The following is a 21,672-nucleotide window of genomic DNA, read 5'->3' as shown; positions in this document are numbered from 1 at the left end:
CAGGACGTACAGAGAGAGGAGGAGCGGAGGCGAACCCGGGACCCTCAGCCCACGGCCAGGCCGGTGCTCTATCCACTGAGCCACACCGGCCAGGCCCGATGCCGCCCATTCTCAGGAGGGGAAGGGGCAAGGGGACAAGGGGTCGGGTGCTGAGGGGCCGGGGTGGCCCAGCTCAGGGAGGCCCCAGCCCGCGGGGTGGCCCAGCTCAGGGAGGCCCCAGCCCGCCACCATCTGCTCACAGATGGCCTCCAAGTCGACCCAGTTCCTGAAGGTGGACGTGTGGTCCCGGGATCTGATGTGGATGCTCACCAGGCCGGACCGGACCGTGCAGGAGCAGGCCCCCGAGAAGGTGGGCCCCGGCCCATCTCCCAAGCACAGCCCCGCTGCCTGGCTGTGGGGTGCACCGCCGTGGGGGGGCCCCGGCCCTGGAGGGAAACGGGAGACTGCAGAGAGACAGGGGGCTGTGGGGGAATGAGCAGCAGACTGCAGGCTGCACCCCGAAGTCCCACCCCCAGGTGGGTGGATGGTCCTCAGAGGGCGGCCGCCAGGTGGACGGGGATGACCAGGTAGACAGGGTGGACAGAGGTGGACAGGTGGACAGGATGGACGGGTGGACAGGGATGGACAGGTGGATCGGGATGGACAGGTAGACGGGGTGGACAGGTGGACAGGGTGGACAGGTGGATGGGGTGGACAGGTGGATGGGGTAGATGGAGTGGACAGGTAGACGGGGTGGACAGGTGGGCGGGGTGGACGGGGATGGACAGGTGGACGGAGATGAACAGGTGGTCGGGGTGGACAGGTGGATGGGGTGGATGGGGTGGACAGGTGGACAGGTAGAAGGGGTGGACAGGTAGATGGGGTGGACAGGTAGACGGGGTGGACAGGTGGGCGGGGTGGACAGGTGGACGGGATGGACGGGGATTGTCAGGTGGATGGGGATGGACAGGTAGACGGGGTGGACAGGTGGGCGGGGTGGACAGGTGGGCGGGGTGGACAGGTGGGCAGGGTGGACAGGTGGACAGGGGTGGACAGGAGGCTGAACCTCCCCCAGGCCTTCCTGTTCGTCTTCTACGGGCTGGTCCTCCAAGCTGAGGACGACAGCGCCAGGGTCAGGACGCACCTGTGCACCCTCCTGGCCACGTCCCACCAGTGGCCAAAGCAGAGGGAGGTGAGCACCCAGCTCTCAGCCTGACCACAGGCTGACCCTGACCCTGGTCGCACTGACCCTGACCCTGGTCGCACTGACCCTGACCCTGGTCACCCTAGACCCCGCCCCTTCACAAACCCCTGAGCCTCACACTTGGGTCCTCCTCCACCGCTCACACCTGGCTCCGAGCCCCTCGTTCTCACCTCTGGTGTGTGGGCTCACAGTTGAGCGGGATTACCTGCCTCCAGGGAGTTGCCTCTGCCTCCTGCCCCCTCCAGAGCCCATAAGGGAACTGTGGGGCCGGGCTCAGAGATGCCGGGCCTTAGAGTACGGGGTGGAGGGGATGTCTGACCTCAGACCAGGCCCCTCCCTTCCTGGGCTCACTTCCCACACCCCGTGAGGGGCCAGCCTGGCCCTGGGACCCACGTGGGACCCGTCCCCACCCCCAGGGCATCGCCCTCACGGTGGGGCTGACGGCCGTCCGCCACCTGGACCACGTGTGGGCCGCCCTGGAGCAGTTCGGCCGGAGCTCGACCATCAAGTGCAGCCTCCACAGCTTCTCCTCGAAGGTACTGGCTCGGGGCCGCTGGGGCCTGGGCAAGGGCCTGGCACCTGGGGCTCTGCCCCCGGAAAGCCCTGAGCCTCCCATGGACCCCAGGGAGAGTGAGGGGCACAAGCTCTGAACCGCGTGTCCTAGCCTCCAGTTCAAACCGACCTCCAAGCCCACTGCGGTGTGGCCCGTGTGCCTCAGTTTCCCCTCTTGAATAATTCCCGCCTCGCTGGCCAGCTGCCGGGAGTGCTGGGTGACGGCCCCCGCATGGCTGCGGTGGGCACTGTGCGTTTAGTAGCGGCTCCTGGACCTGGGTCTGGCCTGAAACAAGACACAAGGGCCAGAGGCACCCCCACCCCCACCCGGTCCCCACCCGCACTGCACTGCAGATAACTCCCTTTTCTCCCCGTTGTCCTACCGAGGTAAACTGAGGCCGCCCCCGCCCGTGGTCCCTCCCCACACGGCTCCCCCTCATCCGCCCTCCCACCGCCCCCAGGCCCAGACTTCGGAGGACCTGCGCTGGAAGTGGGCCAGCAGCACCCTGCTCCTGGCCTACGGGCAGATGGCGGTCAAGACCAAGGCCCACATCCTGCCCTGGGTGGACAACATCTTGTCCCGGATGATCTTCTTCTTCCGCTACAGCTCCTGGGTACGTCCGGGCCCGGCCGCCCCCTCCCCCTCCTCCGCCTTCTCCTCCCACCCTCACCCCGGTCCGGCTCCGCAGCGCCTGCGGCCACGCCTGACACCTCTCTCTCTCCCGCCCTCCCCATGCCCCCGGCCCCCCCCTGACCGCTCGCCAGGACGAGACCCTGAAGCAGAGCTTCCTCACCGCCATCCTCATGCTGGTGGGCGCCGTCAGCCGCAGCGGGGCCGCCCACAACTACCAGTTCGCCCAGATCCCCGAGCTCTCAGACTGTCTGATGGTGAGCCCAGGCTGGGGGCGGAAGGGAGGGGGTGCCCCCTCCCCGTCAGGGCAGCTGGGTTCGGTCCTAAGAGGCACCACTGGGAGGGGGCTGGGTCTCTGAGGCCTGCTCCAGCCCCTCTCCGCTCTCCCCCCTGGACACACATCCATGCCGCCTCTTCCATCCGTCCCTCCAGGGCCCCTGAGTGGCCAGTGCGCCCCCACACACACACAGGGGACGCCGCTGAGGTCCAGCAGGCCGACCCGTCCGTTCTGCGTACCCTGACCTGCACAGAAACGGCCATCCTAGAGGGCGGGCTCACAGACACAGGTCGGGGGGACACACACGTGTGGACCAGGACGGGAGGGATGATGGCGGCATTTCCCATTGGCTGAGCATCTCTGTGACTCAGACACGGCTTCGTCACGCATAACACGTGTGCAGCAAAGTCCCGGCACCTGGGGATACACATGCTCAGAGCAGCTGGGGGACCTGCCGAGGCTGGGCGGCCGCGCGTGGGAAGGCAGCACTAGGCAGGGCCCGTCTGACCTGAATCCATGTTCTCGTCCTCTAAGGGCAGGGCAGCGTGCGGGGGGTGAGGAGCGGGCACACGCCTGGGTCACACGTGTGCCGGGCACTGAGGTCTCAGGAGGAGATCAGGAGGTGTGAGGACGGGGTCGGCCCAGGCGGGCGTGACAGCCTCTCCTGGGCCTTCGCAGGTCCTGATGGAGAAGGAGCCCAAGGACACGCTGTGCACATCCACCCGCCAGCAGGCCATCCACATCATCTGCAGCCTCTGGTGAGCCCGCCGCACGCGGGGGAGGGCCGGGGCAGAGCCCCCCGGGAGGGAGGGTGGCCGTGGTGGCGGCTGGAGGGTGGGCATCCCACAGAGACCAGAGCTTTGGGCCCTGGGCACAGAGTAAGATGACCCTAGACACCCAAGGTCAGAGCTGTCACTCAGCACAAGATCCCAGACACGGCTGCATCTAGAGCAGGTTCCAGCCACTGGAGGAGAAGCTACACAGGGAAACCGAGTCTAGACTCCAGCCAACGTCTCAGAGATGGAAGGGAGGCTCCGGGCCCCCGCACAGGGAGAGGTTTTGACTGAGCCACCGGCCGGCAGGCAGCACGGGGGGGACCCTGGCCAGCACAGTGGGCCTGACGGGAGCGGAGGTTGGAGGCTCTCTGACTGCAGTGGGCCCAGCGGGCCCAGCCCCGCACCTGGCACCAGGCAGGTGGAGGTGGGCGGGCCGTCCCGGAGGGTAGACCAGGCTCAGATCCCAGCGGTGCACCAGGGCTGGGAGACACAGGCTGCCCTGTGACAGGGGGCCGGTGCAGGGCTTGGCTGTCCTGCTCCCAGCCAGGCCAGTGAGGCCCTCGGAGCCCCCTGCGGACTCACCTGCACAGGAGGCTGCCCCGGGGCAGAGGGGAAGGCTGGGAGGCGGGCGTGGACACGTGTTTCTGGTGAAAGCCGGAAGGCAGGAGGGAGGGAATGCCTGGGGGGGGGGGGGGTTTGGAAGGAGATGCTGCTCCAGGATTTGCCGGCTCCCAGCTATGTTGGCAGATGCCTCTTCCCAGCTCCAGCCCCGCGCCCCCTCACCACTGCCTGTCCTCCGCGCAGTAAGCTGAGGCCGCCCCTGAACCTGGAGAAGAAGTCGCGGCTCCTGACCGTCTGCCTCCGCAGCGTGCTGGCCCTGCCACTGCTGGACGTCCTGGAGAAGCACACCTGCCTCTACCTGGAGCCACCCGACATCCAGGTGCACCCAGCAGCCCCTCTCCAGGCCGGGCAGGGGGGCGGCTCTGCCTGCTCCGCCTCTCCGGGGCCTGGGGGGTGTGGCTCTGCAGGCTGCTCCGCCTCTCCGGGCCTGGGCCGGTGGGCTGCTCCGCCTTGGCAGGGCGCTCGTGCTAGGGGCCCGGCTGTGGAGCTCCCAAGGGACCCGGGGGTGGCGGCCAGTGCAGAGGGCACTGTCCCTCCGGCCCCAATGGAGGGTGGGCTGCACCGTTTCTGGGGCCTCTCCCTCCTGAGCATGCCCTGTCGAGCCGAGCGGTAAAGAGTGGGCGCCTGTGTGGGGACCCAAGAATCAAAACCAGATGCAGACTGCCAGGACCACACAGTGGAAGTTCGGGGCTCTTGTTTAGAGTCCATTAAGAAGGACAAGATGGCGTTGGCAGAGCAGTGAGGGGCCCCACAGGGCCTTCCGAGGACGGGCCTGTGCGCTGCACTCCCCCAAAGCCAGCCCCGCTCCAAACGAACCTGCCTCGGCCACTGAGAAGCCTGTGCCCTCGGGCAGGCCCAGACCGCCCTCCTGCCCAGCCACGCCATCGGCCAAACAGGGCGGGCAGCCTGGCCCGGGGTCTGCAGGCAGCGGGCACCCAGCACTGAGAGGCCAAGAGACACGGGCCGGCTCAGGCCTCCGGCTCCAGCCTCCCCGGGCGGGCGCGGCCACTGGCGGTGTGTCTTCCCGCAGAGCCTCTTCAACCAGACCTCGGAGGCGCTGGACCAGATGATGCAGACCTTCATCACCCAGAACCCCACTGCGGAGGAGCTGCACTTTGTGCTGTCGGTGAGGGGGGCGGGGGCAGGGCGGGCACAGGCAGGGCTGGGTCCGAGGGCGAACACAGGAGGATGTCCCAGAGGAGGCCGGTGGACCAGGAGAGGCGGTGGAGGTTGAGGAGTGGGAGCCTGAGCCTGGCTCATAAACCTGCTCCTTGCCAGGGGGCGGGGTCTGAGCCCCGGTGGGCGGAGCCTGAGCCTGGCTTAGAGAACCGCTCCCTGCCAGGGGTGGGGAGGTCTGAGCCACGGTGGGCGGGGTATGGAGTGGGGCGTGGCCTTGCTGTGGGTGGGAGGGGCTGCGGCAGGGCGGGGCCTGGCCAGGTCGGGTCCCAGGCTGCAGCACCCTCCCCTGCCCCCCCACCCACAGCATCTGTACGTGTGGCTGGCGTCCGAGAAGGCGCACGAGCGGCAGCGGGCTGTGAACAGCTGCATGAGACTCCTCAGGTTCCTGAGCAACAACCTCTACCTGGACGTGAGTCCCAGCGCCCGGCCCCACGCCCCATGCCCACCACCTCTGGGGTCCCAGCCAAACCGGCCCCCCCACAGCCTGCCAGAGCCCTCAGGGTTCACGGTCCCCTGTGCCCCAGCCACCAACCCGGGGTGGACCCCTGGGTGCCCTGCGGTGGCCAGGGAGTCCCCCTCTTACATAGGAAGAAGCAGGCTGGGTGGGGAAAAGGAACCCAGGTGCCCTGACCCTGACCCAGGAGGCTGGCTCTGGTCCAAGCCCTGGAAGCCCCCTCCTGAGTTCACCTGCACAGTTCTCTCCCTCCCACCCCCACCCCACCCCAGAGGGACACAGTGGGAGTCAGAAGGAGTGGGGGCCGCTAAGGGCTCCTAAGGGGTGCGGCCTGCCCCAGGCACCCCCATCCACCGCCCTCCATCCATCACAACCCCCATCGGTTCCTGGGTCCCCGCTGAACCCCCCTCTGTGGCCTGGTCCCTGGGTTGAATGGACGGGAGCCCTATTCATGGCGCCAGGTGTGCTTTGTCTACCAGCCGAGGTCAGCTCTGACTCCTTAGGGAGCCCGGTGGGGAGAGAGGAGATTGGTTCCTGCGCCTGACGCCTGGAGGGCACCCCTTTCTCCGGAAGGCGGGGTGCTGGGCGTGGCCTTGGGGAGCCCAGAGACTCCTCCGGCTCCCCCTGCCCAGGAGGACCCCTCCAGACGGGTTCAAAGGGCTTCAGTGTGCCCGAAATCAGCTTCCACAGCACAGACTGAGACTAGGGTCAGGCAAGCTCGCCTGGGGCACAGCTATGGGGGCGCCGAAGCACTGCCCTCAGGATCCATACTGTTTTAAGGCGTTTTAACCGACCGCGTCCGCACCCTGGGCCCGGGCTGAGACCCCGTCTGGGTTGGGGTGAGGGCCTTTGCTTACCATGTTAGACTTATTTCCGGGTGGCGTTCTCCTGGTCACTCTGATTTTTCCTCAATCATCTGGGAAGCGACTTCTCTGACTTCTGAGTGTTTGGGCCACCCCTTAGGGTTCACCCACGCGAGTTCCCGGAGGCGCCGACCCCGGAGGTGCTGGGGGAGGGCGTGGCCAAGGCTCCCCGGTGGGTTCGCCATCGGCCCTGCCCTCTCCCCGCAGCCCAAAGAGGACTTCAAGCGGATCGGGCAGCTGATGGGCATGCTGGGCATTCTGTGCCAGGACCCGGACAAGGCCACCCAGCACTCCAGCCTGGAGGGCCTGTGCCACCTCTACCAGCTCCTGCTGCGCCAGAGAGGTGAGCTCCCGCCCGCACCGGGCCCGCTGCCACCTCACCACGCAGGCCCCCCAGCCTGCCCAGGCCTGCCTCTAACCCCACAGGGGCCCCCAGAACCTCTGAGTCCCATCCCCAAACTGGGATCCAGACCTGACCCGGTTACCGACCACCCGACTCCTGCCTGTCCCGACCTGGTCCCCAAGCCCACCCCTGCCCAGCGCCCACCCCTGCCCGGTGCCCACCCCTGCCCAGCGCCCACCCCTGCCCGGTGCCCACCCCTGTCACCCCTGCCCGGCGCCCACCCCTGCCCGGTGCCCACCCCTGTCACCCCTGCCCGGCGCCCACCCCTGCCCAGTGCCCACCCCTGCCACCCCTGCCCAGCGCCCATCCCTGTCACCCCTGCCCAGCGCCCACCCCTGCCCGGTGCCCACCCCTGTCACCCCTGCCCGGCGCCCACCTCTGCCCGGCGCTCACCCTGCCCACTCCCCGGCCACAGAGGCTTCGCGGGTGAAAGAGCTGGAGCCCAAGAAGCTGGTCCAGGCCGGCCAGGATGGGGCCCTGCTCTGGAGCAGCGGAGACCAGAATGCCGAGTCCCCTACACCCCCCGAGGCGTCATTCTCGAGGGACCAGATCTTCCAGCTGGGCAGCCACCAAGTCACCAAGGTCAAGGCCCTTAGAATCGTGGGCAGGTCCGGGTGGGGGGCCGTGGCAATGCTCTCCTCCCACCCCCACCTCTGACGAGGTTCCGGCTCCGGCTGCTGGCACAGCCTGGCAGGACCCAGGGGTCAGCACCTGGGCCAGGGCACGAGTATTAAAACCTAGGCCAGGATCGTCTGCGTCTCTCGTGGTTAACTGAGAGCTGTGGGGAGCCGGGCCGCTGGCCTGGGACTGGGGGGGAAGGGGGAGGGGGAGGGGGGGGGGAAGAGCTGGGCACAGACGCTGGGGTCAGCAGCCAGCCCAGGCTTGAGTCCCAGCTGCTCACACCTTCGACTTTGGACAAGCCCCTGCTCTCTGAGCCTCAGTCTTCCTCTGTAAAATGGGCCGAGGGGTGCCCGATGAATGGTGCCCGCGGGCGGCTGGCAGGACAGGTGCTCTCTGAGGCGCCCGAAGACCTCCCTCCCGTGGCGTCTGAGTCCCGCAGGCGTGCGTGGCAGAAACAGGCCTGCCATGCTCCTCCGCGCAGGCGCCTTCTTAGCCTCCGAGGCCCGTCCTGGGTCCTCTCGCCACCATCCGCCTCCCTCCCAGGCCCTCCACGGCCGGGGCTTGGAGGAGGCAGGGCGCCCCCACATCGCTCTCACCGCAGGGTAGCACGTATCCTAGGACTCTCGCATCTGGTTTGGTTGCACTCCCTCCTGAAGACGAGCGAGGCGGGGCCGGCGTGGACCGGTGTTGCGAGGAGCCTCCTGTTCTGAGTGCGCCGTCCCTGGTGTCTCTGGCACGTGGCCTCGGCTCACCCGTTCTTGGCGCAGAGCTCATGGCTCGGGAAGACCCTGTGCTCGGTGTGCTTGCCCGACTCCCGGTTAGACCATGTGCACCCCGACCCCGACGCAGGGCTGGTGGGGGAGCCAGCCCCCATACACAGCCACAGGGTTGAACCAAATGATGAAGAAGTGGGCAGGGCCCCGCTGTTCTCAGTCTGGTCCTGGCTGACCCAGAAGCCAGCTCTGCAGCGCAGCGAGCTGTCGGTGAGGCCGTGGGAATTCCGGGCAGAAGCCCTAACGCCCGCGCGCACAGGCCGGGCCAGAGCGGAAACACCTGGGCCGGCTCCCGTTTAATCCAGAAAGCCTGGGCCGAGGCCGAGGCCGAGGCCGAGGCAGAGCAGGGAGGGAGGGGCCCACTGGGGAGGGGCCCAGAGCACCCAGGCCCTCAGGCTTCCTGCGTTACAAGGCCTGGGAGGGGCAGTCTGCCCGGCTCGGCATGCCCCGAGCTTGGAGAACAGGCCTTGGTTCTAGTCCCAAATTCTGATTCCCCAGGTGGTCTGGATACACAACACCTTCATCACTACCACCACCACACTCATCACCATCACCCCTATTACCCTATCACATTACCTTCATCACCATCACCACTACCACCATCCCCACCATCCCCACCATCCCCACCATCCCCACCACCACCCTGTAATCTCCACCATCCCCGATGCCCCCACCGCTGACCCTCCATCACTGTCACCCCCTCACGTTCTCATGCTCTGGGTGTTCACCTTCCTGAGCCAGCAGGACTCGAGGATTCTGAGTGTCTAACCACCATTCCAAGTTGAATTTCTTCCCGAACATTCTACAAGACTAGAACTTTAACCAAAATTCGACATTTTAGAAAGCCATTTAATCTTCTAGCAAATGTTCTAACCAGATTTGTAATCACCTAATATTCCTTTTGAAAAGTTAGTAGTAGCTACAAATATTTCACTGAAATGATTTTAACATTCTAACAACTTACCATTCTCACAAAGATGTCACTAACATTTTAGGATGCTAAGATTCTAGTAAATGTTCTGGCATCCATCATGGGCCCGGAGGAGTGGGCTCAGCCGTGTGAGGTGCTCAGTGACTGGAGGCCCGGAGCTTGGGAGAAGGGGTGCGAGCCGCGGAGGGACGTGGGCGGGGGGCAGGCGCCCCACAGTGACGCTGCCTCACTCCTGCCGCCACAGGAGGCCATGAAGCATCTCACGCTGGCGGAGCTCACCGACCTCATCTGGACGGCCGTCGAAGGCCTGGGCTCCACCAGCCCCTTCCGCGTGCAGGCGGCCGCCAGCATGCTGCTCACTGCCGTCCAGGAGCACGGGGCCAAGCTGGAGACTGTGAGGGCCGGGGAGACCGGGGGGCGGAGGGGGGCCTGCAGTCACACCCAATGGCCAAGGCGAGGCCCTGAGCTTGAGCCTGATGGGGAGACAGACCCCACCGGACAGGCTCCGAGGAGGGAGGGAGGGAATGGCTCAGGCAGGTGTGCTGGGCGTGGTGGAGTGCGCAGGGGCAAGCAGCAGACAGGCGCTGAGTGCATGGCGGGGGGCTGGGGAAGAGGGGCACAGCCAGGACCCTCGGGCGTCTCGGCGACCCAGTGAGTGGCCGGGCAGATGAGCCAGGACAGCGCGGGTCATGCAAAGGCGGGGGTGTGCCTGGCCAGCAGCACCCCAGAAAGAGGGCGGCAAATGCCAGGTCCTGCAGAAAGAGCCTCGGGGCGGGTGACCCTGGGTCTGGGCGGGAATGGATGGGAGAGACACCAGCAGCGGAAGCGGGAGGGCACTGCAGGCACAGGAGCCGCCAGACCACAGCAGCGCCATCAGGAGGTGACAAGGTGGGTGAGTCTGGCTCCCCTGAGGCCTGGGCCACCTTAGACGGAATCAGGGCCTCAGTACCTGCGAGGAGTGGGACTCCTCCCTCTCCGAGGGACTCCCCCGCTGACCCGTGTCCAGGGCAGGGTCCGGCCTCCTCCCTCAGACCACCCTGGGCAGGCCTGTCTCCCTCAGGCTCAAGCTCAGGCCCACTCAGGAGAGTTCATGCTCACCAGGCCAGGGCCTCCCGCCCTGAGGGCTCCCGGGATGGGCCGCCCCCCCCAGACCGCCCCCTCCCCGTACTCCCTCCCGCACAGGTTGCCAACCTGGGCCAGGCCATCCACCTGCAGCTCTGCTCTGTCCGCATCCCCCAAGCCAAGGACGACGCCCTGCAGGCCATCACCCTGCTGGCCCGGAACCACACCCCCGAGCTGGTGGCCACCTTCCTGGACTTCTCCATAACCCCGGACAGGTGCCCGCCCCTTCCCTCATGACCCCCTGCCCCCTCCGGCCTCCCCAGCCACGGGCAGCCTCCACCCCAGGCTCTGCCCTCTTGCCCACCCCCTCCCCGGCCAGGGAGAGTCCCCGGACCTGCTCCCGGATCGGCACCTCCTGGGCGGGCCCCGGGAGGCCCTGCTCGCCTTTCATTCTACCCGCGCTCCACCTAACACGCCCGCCCGTCCCTGTGGAGGGAGGGTCCTGACAATCCCCAGACACACCAGAGCCTCCTTCCTTCTGCTCCCCAACGACCCCCTTCCTTCTACCTGCCCGCCAGGGGCCACCACAGCCCTCCAACCCAAGTCTGGAGGTGGCTGGGGTTCTCTTCCTCCTTCGCAGCTCAGCTCTGACTCCCACCCCCCACGCTCCTGCCGTGTGGTTCCTGGTCACAGACACCCTCTCTCCCTCCCCTGCCTGGTCTGGCCCACACTGGCGGTTGTGGCCGCACCCTCATCCAGTCCCTGGGCCAGCGTCGGCGGGTCACCCATCGCCGGTGAAACTCACTCCTGACACTCCTTCCAGGAGGGCGCCTGGGTCAGACCCGCCAGGTTCCTCGCCTGGGAAGCTGTCCGCGGGGAGGACACTGGTCTGAATATAAAACTCTTGGTTGGGGCCTCCACTCCATGCCCCCCATCCAGCGGGCGGTGACCACACTAGGGACCCCCCAGAGCCCCCTGAGCTCTGTGCCCACCAAGCCCAGGTGGGACAGGGGCCTCCCAGGGCTCAGGGTGGCCTTCCTGGGATCTGTGCTGAATCTGGGTGTGGGAGCTCACTCAGCCCCCACTGTGGCCCTCCCACCCCTCACCCACCATTCCAGAGCCCCTCCTGCCCTCCAGCCCCTCCCACTCAGGCCCCAAGACTACCTCGCCCAGGAAACAGGGCCCTCAGAGTCTCACCCACATCTCTGGAGCCCCAACGCCCCCTGATTCCCCCAGATCTCCCAGAACCGTGACCCTGGACCTGGCGGAAAGGTCATAGGACCATCAGGCCTGGCCTCCAGGCCAGCTTCCCGGTTCCGAGGAGAGCCCCGGTCAGAGCACGTGCTCCCGCTCCTGGCCTCCGCCCCCCCTCTGGAGAAGGGGCCTGAGGACACTGCAGGCTCTGCCAGCCGCACGGCCCGCGAGCGGCTCAGGCTGGGCCGGGGGAGCTGGCCCCAGCAAGCCCAGGCCCGGGGGGAGGAAGCCAGCCAGGCTTCCAGGCGGAAGTAGGCCAGTGAGGAGGGTGCCCCACGCACCAGGAGTGATAGCATCCGTGGAGGCCCAGAGGCAGGAGAGGAGGGAGACAGGCAGGGGCTGGAGGTCAGAGGGCAGGGGTCAGGGGGTGGTGGCTCTGAGTGCCAGCTGGACGTGCCCTGCCAAGACGTGGGAGCTATGGAAGGTGACAGGGCTGGAGGAGAGACCCTGAAGGCGGGGAGACCCAGGAACAGGAGCCCGGGGGTCTCCCACGTCCCCCTGCCCCCCGGGCACGCCTCTCCAGGCACCGGAGGCCTCAGTCATGGCGCACGGCTGGCTGAGGCCTCACGGTGCCTCTCTGCCCACAGCCACACCTTCCAGCTGTGGAGGGCCCTGGGGGCCGAGCAGCGTGGGAGCCGCCTGGTGCTGGCCACCCTGCTGGCCTGGCTGCAGGAGAGGCCCCTGCCCGGCGGGCCCAGCCACAGTGGCCTGCAGTCCCCGGACAAGGCCCACCTGCGCTTGCTGGCTGTGAGTCTGCCCCCCCCCCCCCCACAGGCCGTCACCCACTGCTACGGGCTGAGGCGACATCCTGTGGCCATTCAGGGAGAGACCAGCGGTGCCCTCAGTGTGCCAGGCCCAGGGACGGGCACCCAGCCCAGCCCTGCCCGGCCCGCCTGGAGAAGGGGGCGGCGTGGGGTCAGCAGGCGGCCCTCCCTGCATCCCAGCACGCCCGTGCCCCTGCCCTGCCCTTGCTATCGCTGCTCAGGGCCCCTGAGAACATTCTGGACCGAATGCCACCCACCCCCAAGTGCAGGAGGCAGCAGGGGAGTGGCAGAGCCAGGCCGGTGGGAGGGCACCTCGGGCTCGGCCCCGTGAGCAGGAAGGGCAGGGTGGCCACGGGAGTAGTGGACGGTCAGCGGGCAGGCCCGGCCCGGGCTCAGTGAGCGCCCGCTGCCGCCCGACAGGCCACCAACACGCTCCACAGCCTGCAGCTGGCGCAGGAGTTCCAGAAGACGGTGCGGGAGGCCTTCCCGCAGCTGCTGCTGGCGCTGCTCACGCAGGTGCACTACGTCCTGGAGCTGCAGCTGCCCTGGGAGCCGCCGCCGCGTAGGGCCCGGGCCGCCCCCGTGTCCAGCCCCCTGAGGTGAGGCCCCTGAGGTGAGGCCCTGAGGTAATGGCCCCTGAGGTGAGGCCCCTGAGGTGAGGCCCCTGAGGTGAGGCCCCTGAGGTGAGGCCCCTGAGGTGAGGCCCCTGAGGTGAGGGCCCCTGAGGTGAGGCCCCCTGAGGTGAGGCCCCTGAGGTGAGGCCCCCTGAGGTGAGGCCCCCTGAGGTAATGGCCCCTGAGGTAATGGCCCCTGAGGTGAGGCCCCTGAGGTGAGGGCCCCTGAGGTGAGGGGCTCCTGAGGTGAGGGGCTCCTGAGGTAATGGCCCCTGAGGTGAGGCCCCCTGAGGTAATGGCCCCTGAGGTGAGGCCCCCTGAGGTAATGGCCCCTGAGGTGAGGCCCCCTGAGGTAATGGCCCCTGAGGTAATGGCCCCTGAGGTGAGGGCCCCTGAGGTGAGGCCCCCTGAGGTGAGGGCCCCTGAGATAAGGGCCCCCCTGAGGTGAGGGGCTCCTGAGGTAGGGCCCCCTGAGGTAGGGCCCCCTGAGGTAGGGCCCCCTGAGGTAGGGCCCCCTGAGGTAATAGCCCCTGAGGTAATGGCCCCTGAGGTGAGGGGCTCCTGAGGTGAGGGCCCCTGAGGTGAGGCCCCCTGAGGTGAGGGCCCCCTGAGGTAGGGCCCCCTGAGGTAGGGCCCCCTGAGGTAATGGCCCCTGAGATAAGGCCCTCTGAGGTGAGGCCCCCAGAGGTGAGGCCCCCTGAGGTAGGGCCCCCTGAAGTGAGGGGCCCGGGGGGGGAGGGGGAACCTGCCCGGAGACGCTGGCTCCGCCCTAAGGCCGCAGGGGCTCTGTGGGCAGCTCACAGCCAGGGGCACTCACCCACCCGCTCACAGTCCCGGGGCTGCTCCCACGGAAACCTGGGGAGCTCCTCCTGCCTGGCCCCGGCCTGGGGGCTCCCTGGCCCTGGGCATCGCCCCAAGTCGCCTCCATCCCCCCTTCCGGGCGGACTGGGCCCTCCTATGGCCTCACCCTCCTCGCGCCCCTCCGTCTGCTTCTGAGTGAGGCCGCCCCCGGGGCTGGGTCAGGCTTCGGCATCAACCCTCCGGACCGCCTGTGGCCGCGCAGCGTGGGCGTGGGGCGCCCGGAGGCAGGTGTCCCCTGACTTGTCACCCGAGGGTGCTCCCCAGCAGGCGCCCCGCTGGTGCGCGGATGGCAGGGCTGGATTTCCAGGTCTCCCCGAGTGAGGTCCTCGCGGGGGTTCTCTGAGGTGAACATGTCCTCAGGGGGTCAGAGGCTCCCCCTGAGCCCCGCCCAGCGCCCGGCTTCGCAGCCGCAGGCGCCTCCCGGGGCCTCCGCCCGGCGGCGGCGGCAGCGGCGGGAGGGGAGGAGGCCGGTGCGGCTGGCCGGCTCCCCGGCACAGGCGGCGCCCGGAGCACGCATCAGCGGTCTGCACACCGCGGCCGCTCCCATCTGTCTGCGTCTCCAGGCGCTCCCGCCGTCCGTCACTTTAACGGCCTCCCTCCCCGGCACCCGGAAAGGCCGCTGCTGGCGCTCGGCTTCTGCTTCTGAATCCAATGCCTCAAGCTCCTTTTTTAGTCAGACGGCCGCGCGGAACGCATGAATCTTCCCTAATAAGCTAATAAACGTCCTCCTCCCGGAGCGCGGGGAGGGGCGGAGGGGGAGCTGCCGGCACAGCCCGGCCTCGCTGCCCCCTCCCCTGGGCCAGGCTTCCACGCGCTCAGCAGAGCCTCGCAGGAGCCCCCAAAAGCCCACATCAGCCACACTGTCCCCCCGGGAGCCCTGCTGGCCGCGGGGACAAAGGTCGCGAAACCAGAAGCTTCCAAGCGAGAGTTCACACCAGGGGCCCAAAACGCGCGGCCCCATGACCACGGCCTCACAGGGCACGCTCGGAGCCCGGGGGCTGGTTCGATGCCACTTCTGCCACCGCTGGCCAGGCCGTGTGACCAGGATGGCGGTCACCATCTTGCTCCTTTGTAGGGGCTGTGGCCGTACAGGGTCCCCGAGCCCGTGACGGTCGCTGGCTGGCACTCGGTCACCGTGCCTCACGCTGCTTTCTCTCTGCCACACGAGGGCACGTGTCCGGGGAGCCTGGCTTCCTGTGGGCAGAGGGGGTCGGGAGCTGCTGATGGATCCTTCAGGGGGCTTCGTGATGCCCCACAGCCCCGGGCTCTCCTTCCCCTCCCTCCTGTGCCCTCTCTGGACTCTTAGCCATTCATTCATTTATTTTTAAATATGTTTTTTATTGATTTCAGAGAGGAAGGGAGAGGGAGATAGAAACATCAATGAGAATCATGGATCGGCTGCCTCCCGCACGCCCCACACTGGGGATCGAGCCGGCAACCGGGCCTGTGCCCTGACCAGGAATTGAACCCTAACCTCCTGGCTCGTAGGTACACGCTCAACCACTGAGCCAGCCGGCGGCCTCTTAGCCCCACGTTTAAAGGGCACCATCCCTCGAGGCTCAGCTGAAACCCCTGCAACCTGTGACTCAGGAAACGGACCATTTCTGTTCACAAGGGCGGGATAAGCTGGGAGGCCAGCACCCTCCCAGGGACTGGGCTGGCCCATGACACCCCTGCCCCTGCCCCCACCCAGCATGTCGCTGGAGGCTCTGAAGAGCTTGCTGTTCACCACGGGGCACTACCATGACTTCGCCCGCCTGGAGCTGCAGGACGCCTGGGACCTCTTCACCACCCTGGACACCTTCCCGCAGGGCGTGGGCCTCCTGGCCAGGTGGGGGCAGGGCCTGTGAGACAGCCGTGGCTCACGCAGGTGCACACCCAGCACTCGGGCGTGGAAGACGCACACCCTCTGTGCCCGGTGCACCCAGAGGTGCAGGCATCTCCCCAGACCCCACCCAGCCCGAGGCGCGTAGGGGACAGAGCCACGCCTGCACCTCCCTCTCCCCGATGCCCATCCCAGGCTGGGTTGGTGGTGGCGGGAAGGTGGGCATGGGGCATTCCGTGACCCAGGCCCGCCCCGCCCCAGGGCCATGGTGCAGAGCCCCTGCAGGCAGATCAAGGCCGTGGCCGGCCAGCTGCTGCCCAGCCTGCAGAGCCAGGAGGAGCGGGCCAGGAAGGTGGCCATCATCATCCTCAATGAGGTGGGTGGGCGGGCAGGGGCCCTCCGCCGGGCCTGAACCCCGCCTCCGGCTGCCTCGGCGCCCGGTCAGGACCAACACGGGGGGCAGGCCCACCCAGACAGACCCCCTCACACCCTCCTCCCACTCTGGGCTCCTGGCTGGGTGCCCCCTGGCAGGGCTGTGGTCGCTGCATGTAGGCCGGGCACCCTGGGGGGTGGTAATAGGAGCAGACAGGAGGGGCGGGGGTTGTGAGCTGGGGCCAGTGCGGAGTGGGGCTTGTCATTTCAATAAGGACCCTGGGAGAGGAACCCCAGATCCGAGCCTCGTGCTGCCCCCCCACCCGCCCCACCCCGAGGGCAGGAACGCCCGGTCACTCTCCAGGGGCTCTGGCCCCGGGCCCCAGGAGCCAGGCCGTGCGGGATGTTGGCCCGGCCTTGCTCCTGAGGCCTCAGGCAAAGCCCTTTTCCCTGCTGAGCCTCAGTTTCTCCAGCCGCACACTGAAAGGTCGAACCCGCCTGGAGGCCGGTTCCAAATACTTGTTAACCCGGATACCCAGAGGGCGCTGGCCAACTGCCACCCCAAAAACCCCCACCGGCCCCTGGTCCTAGAGCCCACCCCTGGAGGGGCAAGGGGGCCAGGCCCCAGCTGCCTGCCCTTGGGCGCCCCCAGTTCCTCTACAGCCCCGCCCTGCTGGAGGTGCTCCCCGAACGGGACGCCCTGATGATGCTGGCCCAGGGCATCCGGGACCCCAGCCCCGCCGTCCGGGTGCTGAGCCTGCAGGGCCTGGGGAACATCCTCTTTCACCCCGAGAAGGTAAGGGCAGGAGGGCCGGGGGGCGGGGGGTACCGGGGCACCAGGGGTAGGCGAGGCCCGGGGGCTGGAATCCCAGCTCCATCCTTTCCGTGGGCCATGGCTTCCCCCTGGGCCTCCGCTCCTTCGTCTGTAGGTCGGGCTGGGGTGGCTTCTCGGCAGGGGGTGGGAGCCTGAGGATCCCCCTCTTTCTCCTCCACCCCCGGGGGGATGCAGGGTGGTGCAGGCGCCCAGATGGGTCGGGACTGGGGTCTGGGCAGGGACATGGCAAGGAGAACCCGAGTTTGTTCCGGTCGGGCTGGCCGGGCAGGGGAGGGGACACAGGCGATGGGTGGGGGCACAGGCAGTCAGCGGGCACCCCCACCCCGCCCCGCAGGGCAGCCTGCTGCGCGGCCAGCTGCCGCTCTTCCTCAAGGGCTTCTTCCGGAACAGCGGGCCGGTGGTGGTGCAGGTCATGGGCACCGTGGCCGACGCGCTGCACCGCCTGGGGGCGCACGGCGCGGGCGCGCACAGCGTCCCGCTCGCCCTCAACGCCCGCTCCTTCTTCGAGGACGTGAGTGAGCGCGCGGGACACCCACGCACGCCCCTTCGGCCCCATCCCCGAGGGCAGGCGCCGGAGCGCCGGGGGCCGCCAGGGGGCGCCGCGCCCTTCTTCCCCCACTGCGCCTCCAGCCCTGCGCCCCTTCCCGAGGCCGCCCGGGCCCCGGGGGTTAGCAGATCGCCCGCCCGCCGGCACGCGTGGCCCCTGGGCTGCAGGACGTGGCCGGGTGACAGCCATGACCCCACGTGCCCGGGCTGGCCCCCGCGGGGCGCCCCGGGAGGAGCGGAGCCCCGCGCCACATGGGAGGGAAGCCCAGGGTGGGCGCTGGGGGGCCCCGGGCGGGTCTGGCCGTGACGCCGCGCCGCTGGCCCGCAGGAGCGGGACGCGGTCCGGGCGGCGGCCATGGCGCTGTTCGGGGACCTGGTGGCGGCGATGGCGGGCAGGGAGCCCAGCAGCCTGCGCACCCAGGTGCACCAGGGCCTCGTGCCGCTGCTCCTGCACCTGCGGGACCCCTGCCCCGCCGTCGCCTCGGTCAGTGCCTGTGGGGGGCCTTTCCCTGCGGGGCTGGGGACCCAGGGGGCGGGGGCTGCGGAGCGGTGGGTCTGCCGGGGCAGCAGGGTGGCTCCTGCCTTGGTTTCCCCAGGGGCCCGGCTGGGTGCGGCTGGGGGAGGGGGTGCGGCTGGGAGGAGGCGGCACCCCGGCCGGCGGGGACGGAGCCGGGAGCCCAGGAGGGACAGCGCCCCCTGCGGCTCCCTCCTGCCCCGCCTCAGCCCGGCCCTCTGGCCAGACCCCGCGGCGGCTGAGCGCTCCCCCTGTCCCCGCAGCGGGCCCGGTTCGCCTTCTACCGCTGCGCGGCGCTGCTGCGCTGGCCGCAGCCGCACACGCTCTTCTGCGCGCTGGCCAGGGAGCGCCGCCTCAGCGCGCGCCACTTCCTCTGGTCCCGCCTGGTGAGGGGGCGGGGCCTGGGCGGGAGTGAGGGCGGGGCTTTGGATGGGGCGGGGCTAGTGAGAACAAGAGGGCGGGGCTCGAGGTCTGGGGCGGGGTTTGGGCCTTATGAGGGCGGGGCTTGGGGCAGGGGAGGGGGCCGGGCGGGGAAAAAGAGGGCGGGGTTCGAGGTCTGGGGCGGGGATTGGGGGCTCTGGGCCAGGGTTGAGGGGCCAGCAGTTGGGCCGGGGTAAAGATTGGGGCCTGGGGCGGGTCCAGAGCGGGAATGGGGGCACGGCTCGGGGCCGGGGGCGGAGCGGGGTTGAGGAACGGGGTGGGGATTGGGGATCGGGGGCGGGGCCGGGGCCGGGAGCGGAGCGGGGTTGAGGGACGGGGTGGGGATTGGGGGCTGGGGGGGCGGGGCCGGGGGCGGGGCAACGGTAGGGAGGCGGGGCAGAGAGCTGGTCCCCGCCAGTGACAGTCTGGCTGTCCCGGCCAGATGACCCAGAGCCAGGAGGAGTTCAGCATCCACCTGTCACAGGCCCTCAGCTACCTGCACAGCTGCAGCCACCGCATGCGGACCTGGGCAGCGCTCTTCCTAGGTGCCCGGCGCCCGCGCTTGGGGACCGCAGGCCTGCCCCGCCTCCCTCCCACCCAGCACTGGCCACACACCTGCCCCTGGATGCCAGGGCCCACTAGCAGGAAAGGGGGTGGGGCCTTGGAAGGGCAGGAGTGGGTCTGAGCCCCCACCCCGCGGGAGACAGGGAGCCCGCCCACCTGGGAGCCCTTCCCCAGCCAGCATGCCTCCTCTGCCCGCACAGGTTACACCATCTGCTACCACTCCCGGGCCGTGTCCCAGCTGGTGAGCAACGCGGACCTGAAGCTGCTGCTGTGCAGTAAGCAGCCCCCTGCCGCCACCTGGGACGGGGCCTCGCCCACTGGGATGGGTCCCCCCTGGGACGGGGCCTTGCCCACTCCGCCCGAGGCTCCGGTGGGCGACCACGGGTCCAAGTGGGTGGTGTTGGGGACGGAAGCCCCGCAGGCCTGGAAGGTGGAGGAGGTGGGGCCTGGGCTCATCCTGCCACCCACACCCGCACCCCACCCGGGGAGCGGGCCCCTCCCCTGCACAGGGCGGGGTACCTCTGACCGGGCCCTCCTCTCCCGAGCTTTCGAAAATCTCCAAAGGGAGCGGGAGCCCGGCATCCTGGGATTCGCCATCAGCCAGTGCCACTTCCTCCGAGACTTAGCCAGAGGGCAGTGACCTCCGCCACCTCCCTCCCTCCCGCCGCAGCCCCCAGCCCGCCATCACAGAGTGGTAGCAGACATTTTTTCATTTGAAAGAAAGATCTAGATTCCACAAAGACGTGTCACGCCTGTCAGCTCCCTGCCCACCCTCCCTGGCCCCAGGGGACCCAAGCCAGCCCCAGAGATGCTGACAGGGCCAGGGGCCGGGGCCAGGGGCCGGGGCCAGGGGACAGGCCAGGCCGGGGTGTGGGCAGGCAGGCCAGGTCGTCCAGAGGCAAGCTCAAAGGACAGCTCCTCCCCACACCCCACACCCGGCCGAGGGGCCCTGGGCTCCGGCCGCACAGTCTGCAGAGGGGCTCCAGCTTGGACCCCGTAGTCACCAAGGTGGAGTGGGGAGGGCAGAGGGGGACATCCTGAGATGAGGGTGCCAGGCAGACTGGCCCCAGAGGCGGACCTGCCCGCTGGGGCCAGGCCCCCCGCTCAGAGGCTGAGTCCAGAGGGGGTCCCCTCCTGGCAGGGCCCTGACTCCCTGGAGACCCACCTGACCGGGGCCTGGGTTTCCCACTCCGCTCTCCACACCTTCCACCGGGAGCACCTCCCCCCCAGCCGCCTGGGCCCCCCCTATCTCATCCTCAGAGGCCCAGCCTGCCTGAACCCTGTCCCCCACCCTCCTCAGCTCCTGTGGCGGGGTGCCCCCACCATGTCCTAGGCCCGTGGTTGGCACACCTCGGCTCGCGAGCCACATGCGGCTCTTTGGCCCCTTGCGTGTGGCTCTTCCACAAAAGACCATGGCCTGGGCGAGTCTATGTTGAAGAAGTGGTGTTAGAAGACATTTAAGTTTAAAAAATGTGGCTCTCAAGAGAAATTTCAATCGTTGTCTTGTTGATATTTGGCTCTGCTGACTAATGAGTTTGCCAACCACTGGGCTAGACCAACCCCTTGCCTGCCACCCCCACCCGCACTCCCACCCCCACCCCACCCCACCGACAGGAGGCCCTGGGCAGGGGTGTGGCCACACGGGGCTGGCCCAGAGGAGGCCCCAGCTTGGACGGTGGGTTAAATACGGTGGCTTCCTCCCAGGACGAGTCTGTAACTATCCATCTGTGCTCCATCCCTCCTCTTCTCCCCTCACAGGAGCCTGGTCAGGAACATTCCGGGCCTGGGGCTCAGGTGGGGTGGGGGGGGTCCGGGGATGAGGGTAGTGTTACAGGTGCCTGGTCCCTGGGGCACCCAACCAGAACTAAGACCCTATTGTACACCAACTGTCACTGAAAAATAAAAATGACCTTCAACGGAAAAGCACAGCAGCCTTCCTGGATCCATGCTTTTATGGTGTCCTCAGACGGGTGTCCTCAGACAGGTGTCCTCAGACGGGTGTCCTCAGACAGGTGTCCTCAGACGGGTGTCCTCAGACAGGTGTCCTCAGACAGGGTGTCCTCAGACAGGTGTCCTCAGACAGGGTGTCCTCAGACAGGTGTCCTCAGAAGCGTTTGGGGACCGGAGGGAACCCTTCTGCCATCTCACCGTCCATCAGTCTCCGCATGGAGCCCGAGGAGGGCCGTGCAGCGGCTCTGACAGTTCACTGACCGCCTTGCCCCGCCCTCTCCGGCCCTGGTGTGGTTGCGGGGCACTCCTGCGGGGCCGAGGGGCTAGGGCGGAGGGTCCAGCCTGGCGGGTGTGGTCTGGGCGGGGGTGCCATCGTCATTGTCCCCCCAGAAAGCCAGGGTCCCTGGCAGGAGCTGGTGGGCCTGCCCCGGATGGGGTCCCAGGAGCCACTGGTGAATGGAGAAGCCCCTCGGGGAAACTGAGTCTGGCAGTGGGGAGGAGCCCGGTCCTGCCTAGCTGGGTGGCCGGGCTCTGCCCAGCCGGGCACGGGGAGCTGGCCCAGGCCGCACACCAGGGCTGGAGAGGCCAGGCCCGAGTCCCTGTGGGCCCTCCACCCAGGGCCCCAGCAGGTGCAGCCCCACGGCCCCCCTTCGAGGACAAGCAGAATGGGCCCATGTGGGGGGCACCTGCCCCCTGGGGGCCTCGCCACGTGCCTGCCTCCCAGGGGAAGAGGCGGGGACCTGGGAGCTGAGCATGGGTGCTGGGTGCAGGTGGGGCGGAGGGGGCCCAGGCCAGGCGGCCCCGAGGGGCTGCAGGGAGGTGGAGGC

The 21,672-nt window shown here is 68.5% G+C and overlaps 1 protein-coding gene across 1 annotated transcript in view; it reads left to right on the top strand.

Annotated features, from left to right (window-relative positions):
• The window catches only part of LOC311611816 (maestro heat-like repeat family member 5), a gene marked incomplete at its 5' end in the record, with an annotated part of 32,320 nt that extends 11,363 nt beyond the window's left edge, over positions 1–20,957 (top strand). The window contains 24 exons of the mRNA XM_084864294.1: positions 242–349; positions 1,055–1,171; positions 1,600–1,719; positions 2,203–2,349; positions 2,501–2,623; positions 3,322–3,401; positions 4,224–4,359; positions 5,071–5,166; positions 5,524–5,628; positions 6,744–6,879; positions 7,355–7,521; positions 9,509–9,658; positions 10,447–10,601; positions 12,168–12,327; positions 12,765–12,943; positions 15,513–15,650; positions 15,906–16,020; positions 16,669–16,812; positions 17,186–17,362; positions 17,726–17,881; positions 18,175–18,297; positions 18,774–18,876; positions 19,096–19,170; positions 19,441–20,957. Coding sequence (XP_084720420.1) covers positions 242–349; positions 1,055–1,171; positions 1,600–1,719; positions 2,203–2,349; positions 2,501–2,623; positions 3,322–3,401; positions 4,224–4,359; positions 5,071–5,166; positions 5,524–5,628; positions 6,744–6,879; positions 7,355–7,521; positions 9,509–9,658; positions 10,447–10,601; positions 12,168–12,327; positions 12,765–12,943; positions 15,513–15,650; positions 15,906–16,020; positions 16,669–16,812; positions 17,186–17,362; positions 17,726–17,881; positions 18,175–18,297; positions 18,774–18,876; positions 19,096–19,170; positions 19,441–19,535 — 3,105 coding nt within the window. The 3' untranslated portion in view covers positions 19,536–20,957. The remainder of the gene's footprint in view (positions 1–241; positions 350–1,054; positions 1,172–1,599; positions 1,720–2,202; positions 2,350–2,500; positions 2,624–3,321; positions 3,402–4,223; positions 4,360–5,070; positions 5,167–5,523; positions 5,629–6,743; positions 6,880–7,354; positions 7,522–9,508; positions 9,659–10,446; positions 10,602–12,167; positions 12,328–12,764; positions 12,944–15,512; positions 15,651–15,905; positions 16,021–16,668; positions 16,813–17,185; positions 17,363–17,725; positions 17,882–18,174; positions 18,298–18,773; positions 18,877–19,095; positions 19,171–19,440) is intronic.
• Between the last annotated feature and the right edge of the window lie 715 nt (positions 20,958–21,672).

This window comes from Pipistrellus hanaki (genome assembly GCF_964339955.1).
Source record: "Pipistrellus hanaki genome assembly, chromosome: 17".
Classification (NCBI taxonomy): domain Eukaryota; kingdom Metazoa; phylum Chordata; class Mammalia; order Chiroptera; family Vespertilionidae; genus Pipistrellus; species Pipistrellus hanaki.
Note: the sequence above shows the minus strand (reverse complement) of the source record. Positions and strands in the feature narration are given on the sequence as shown.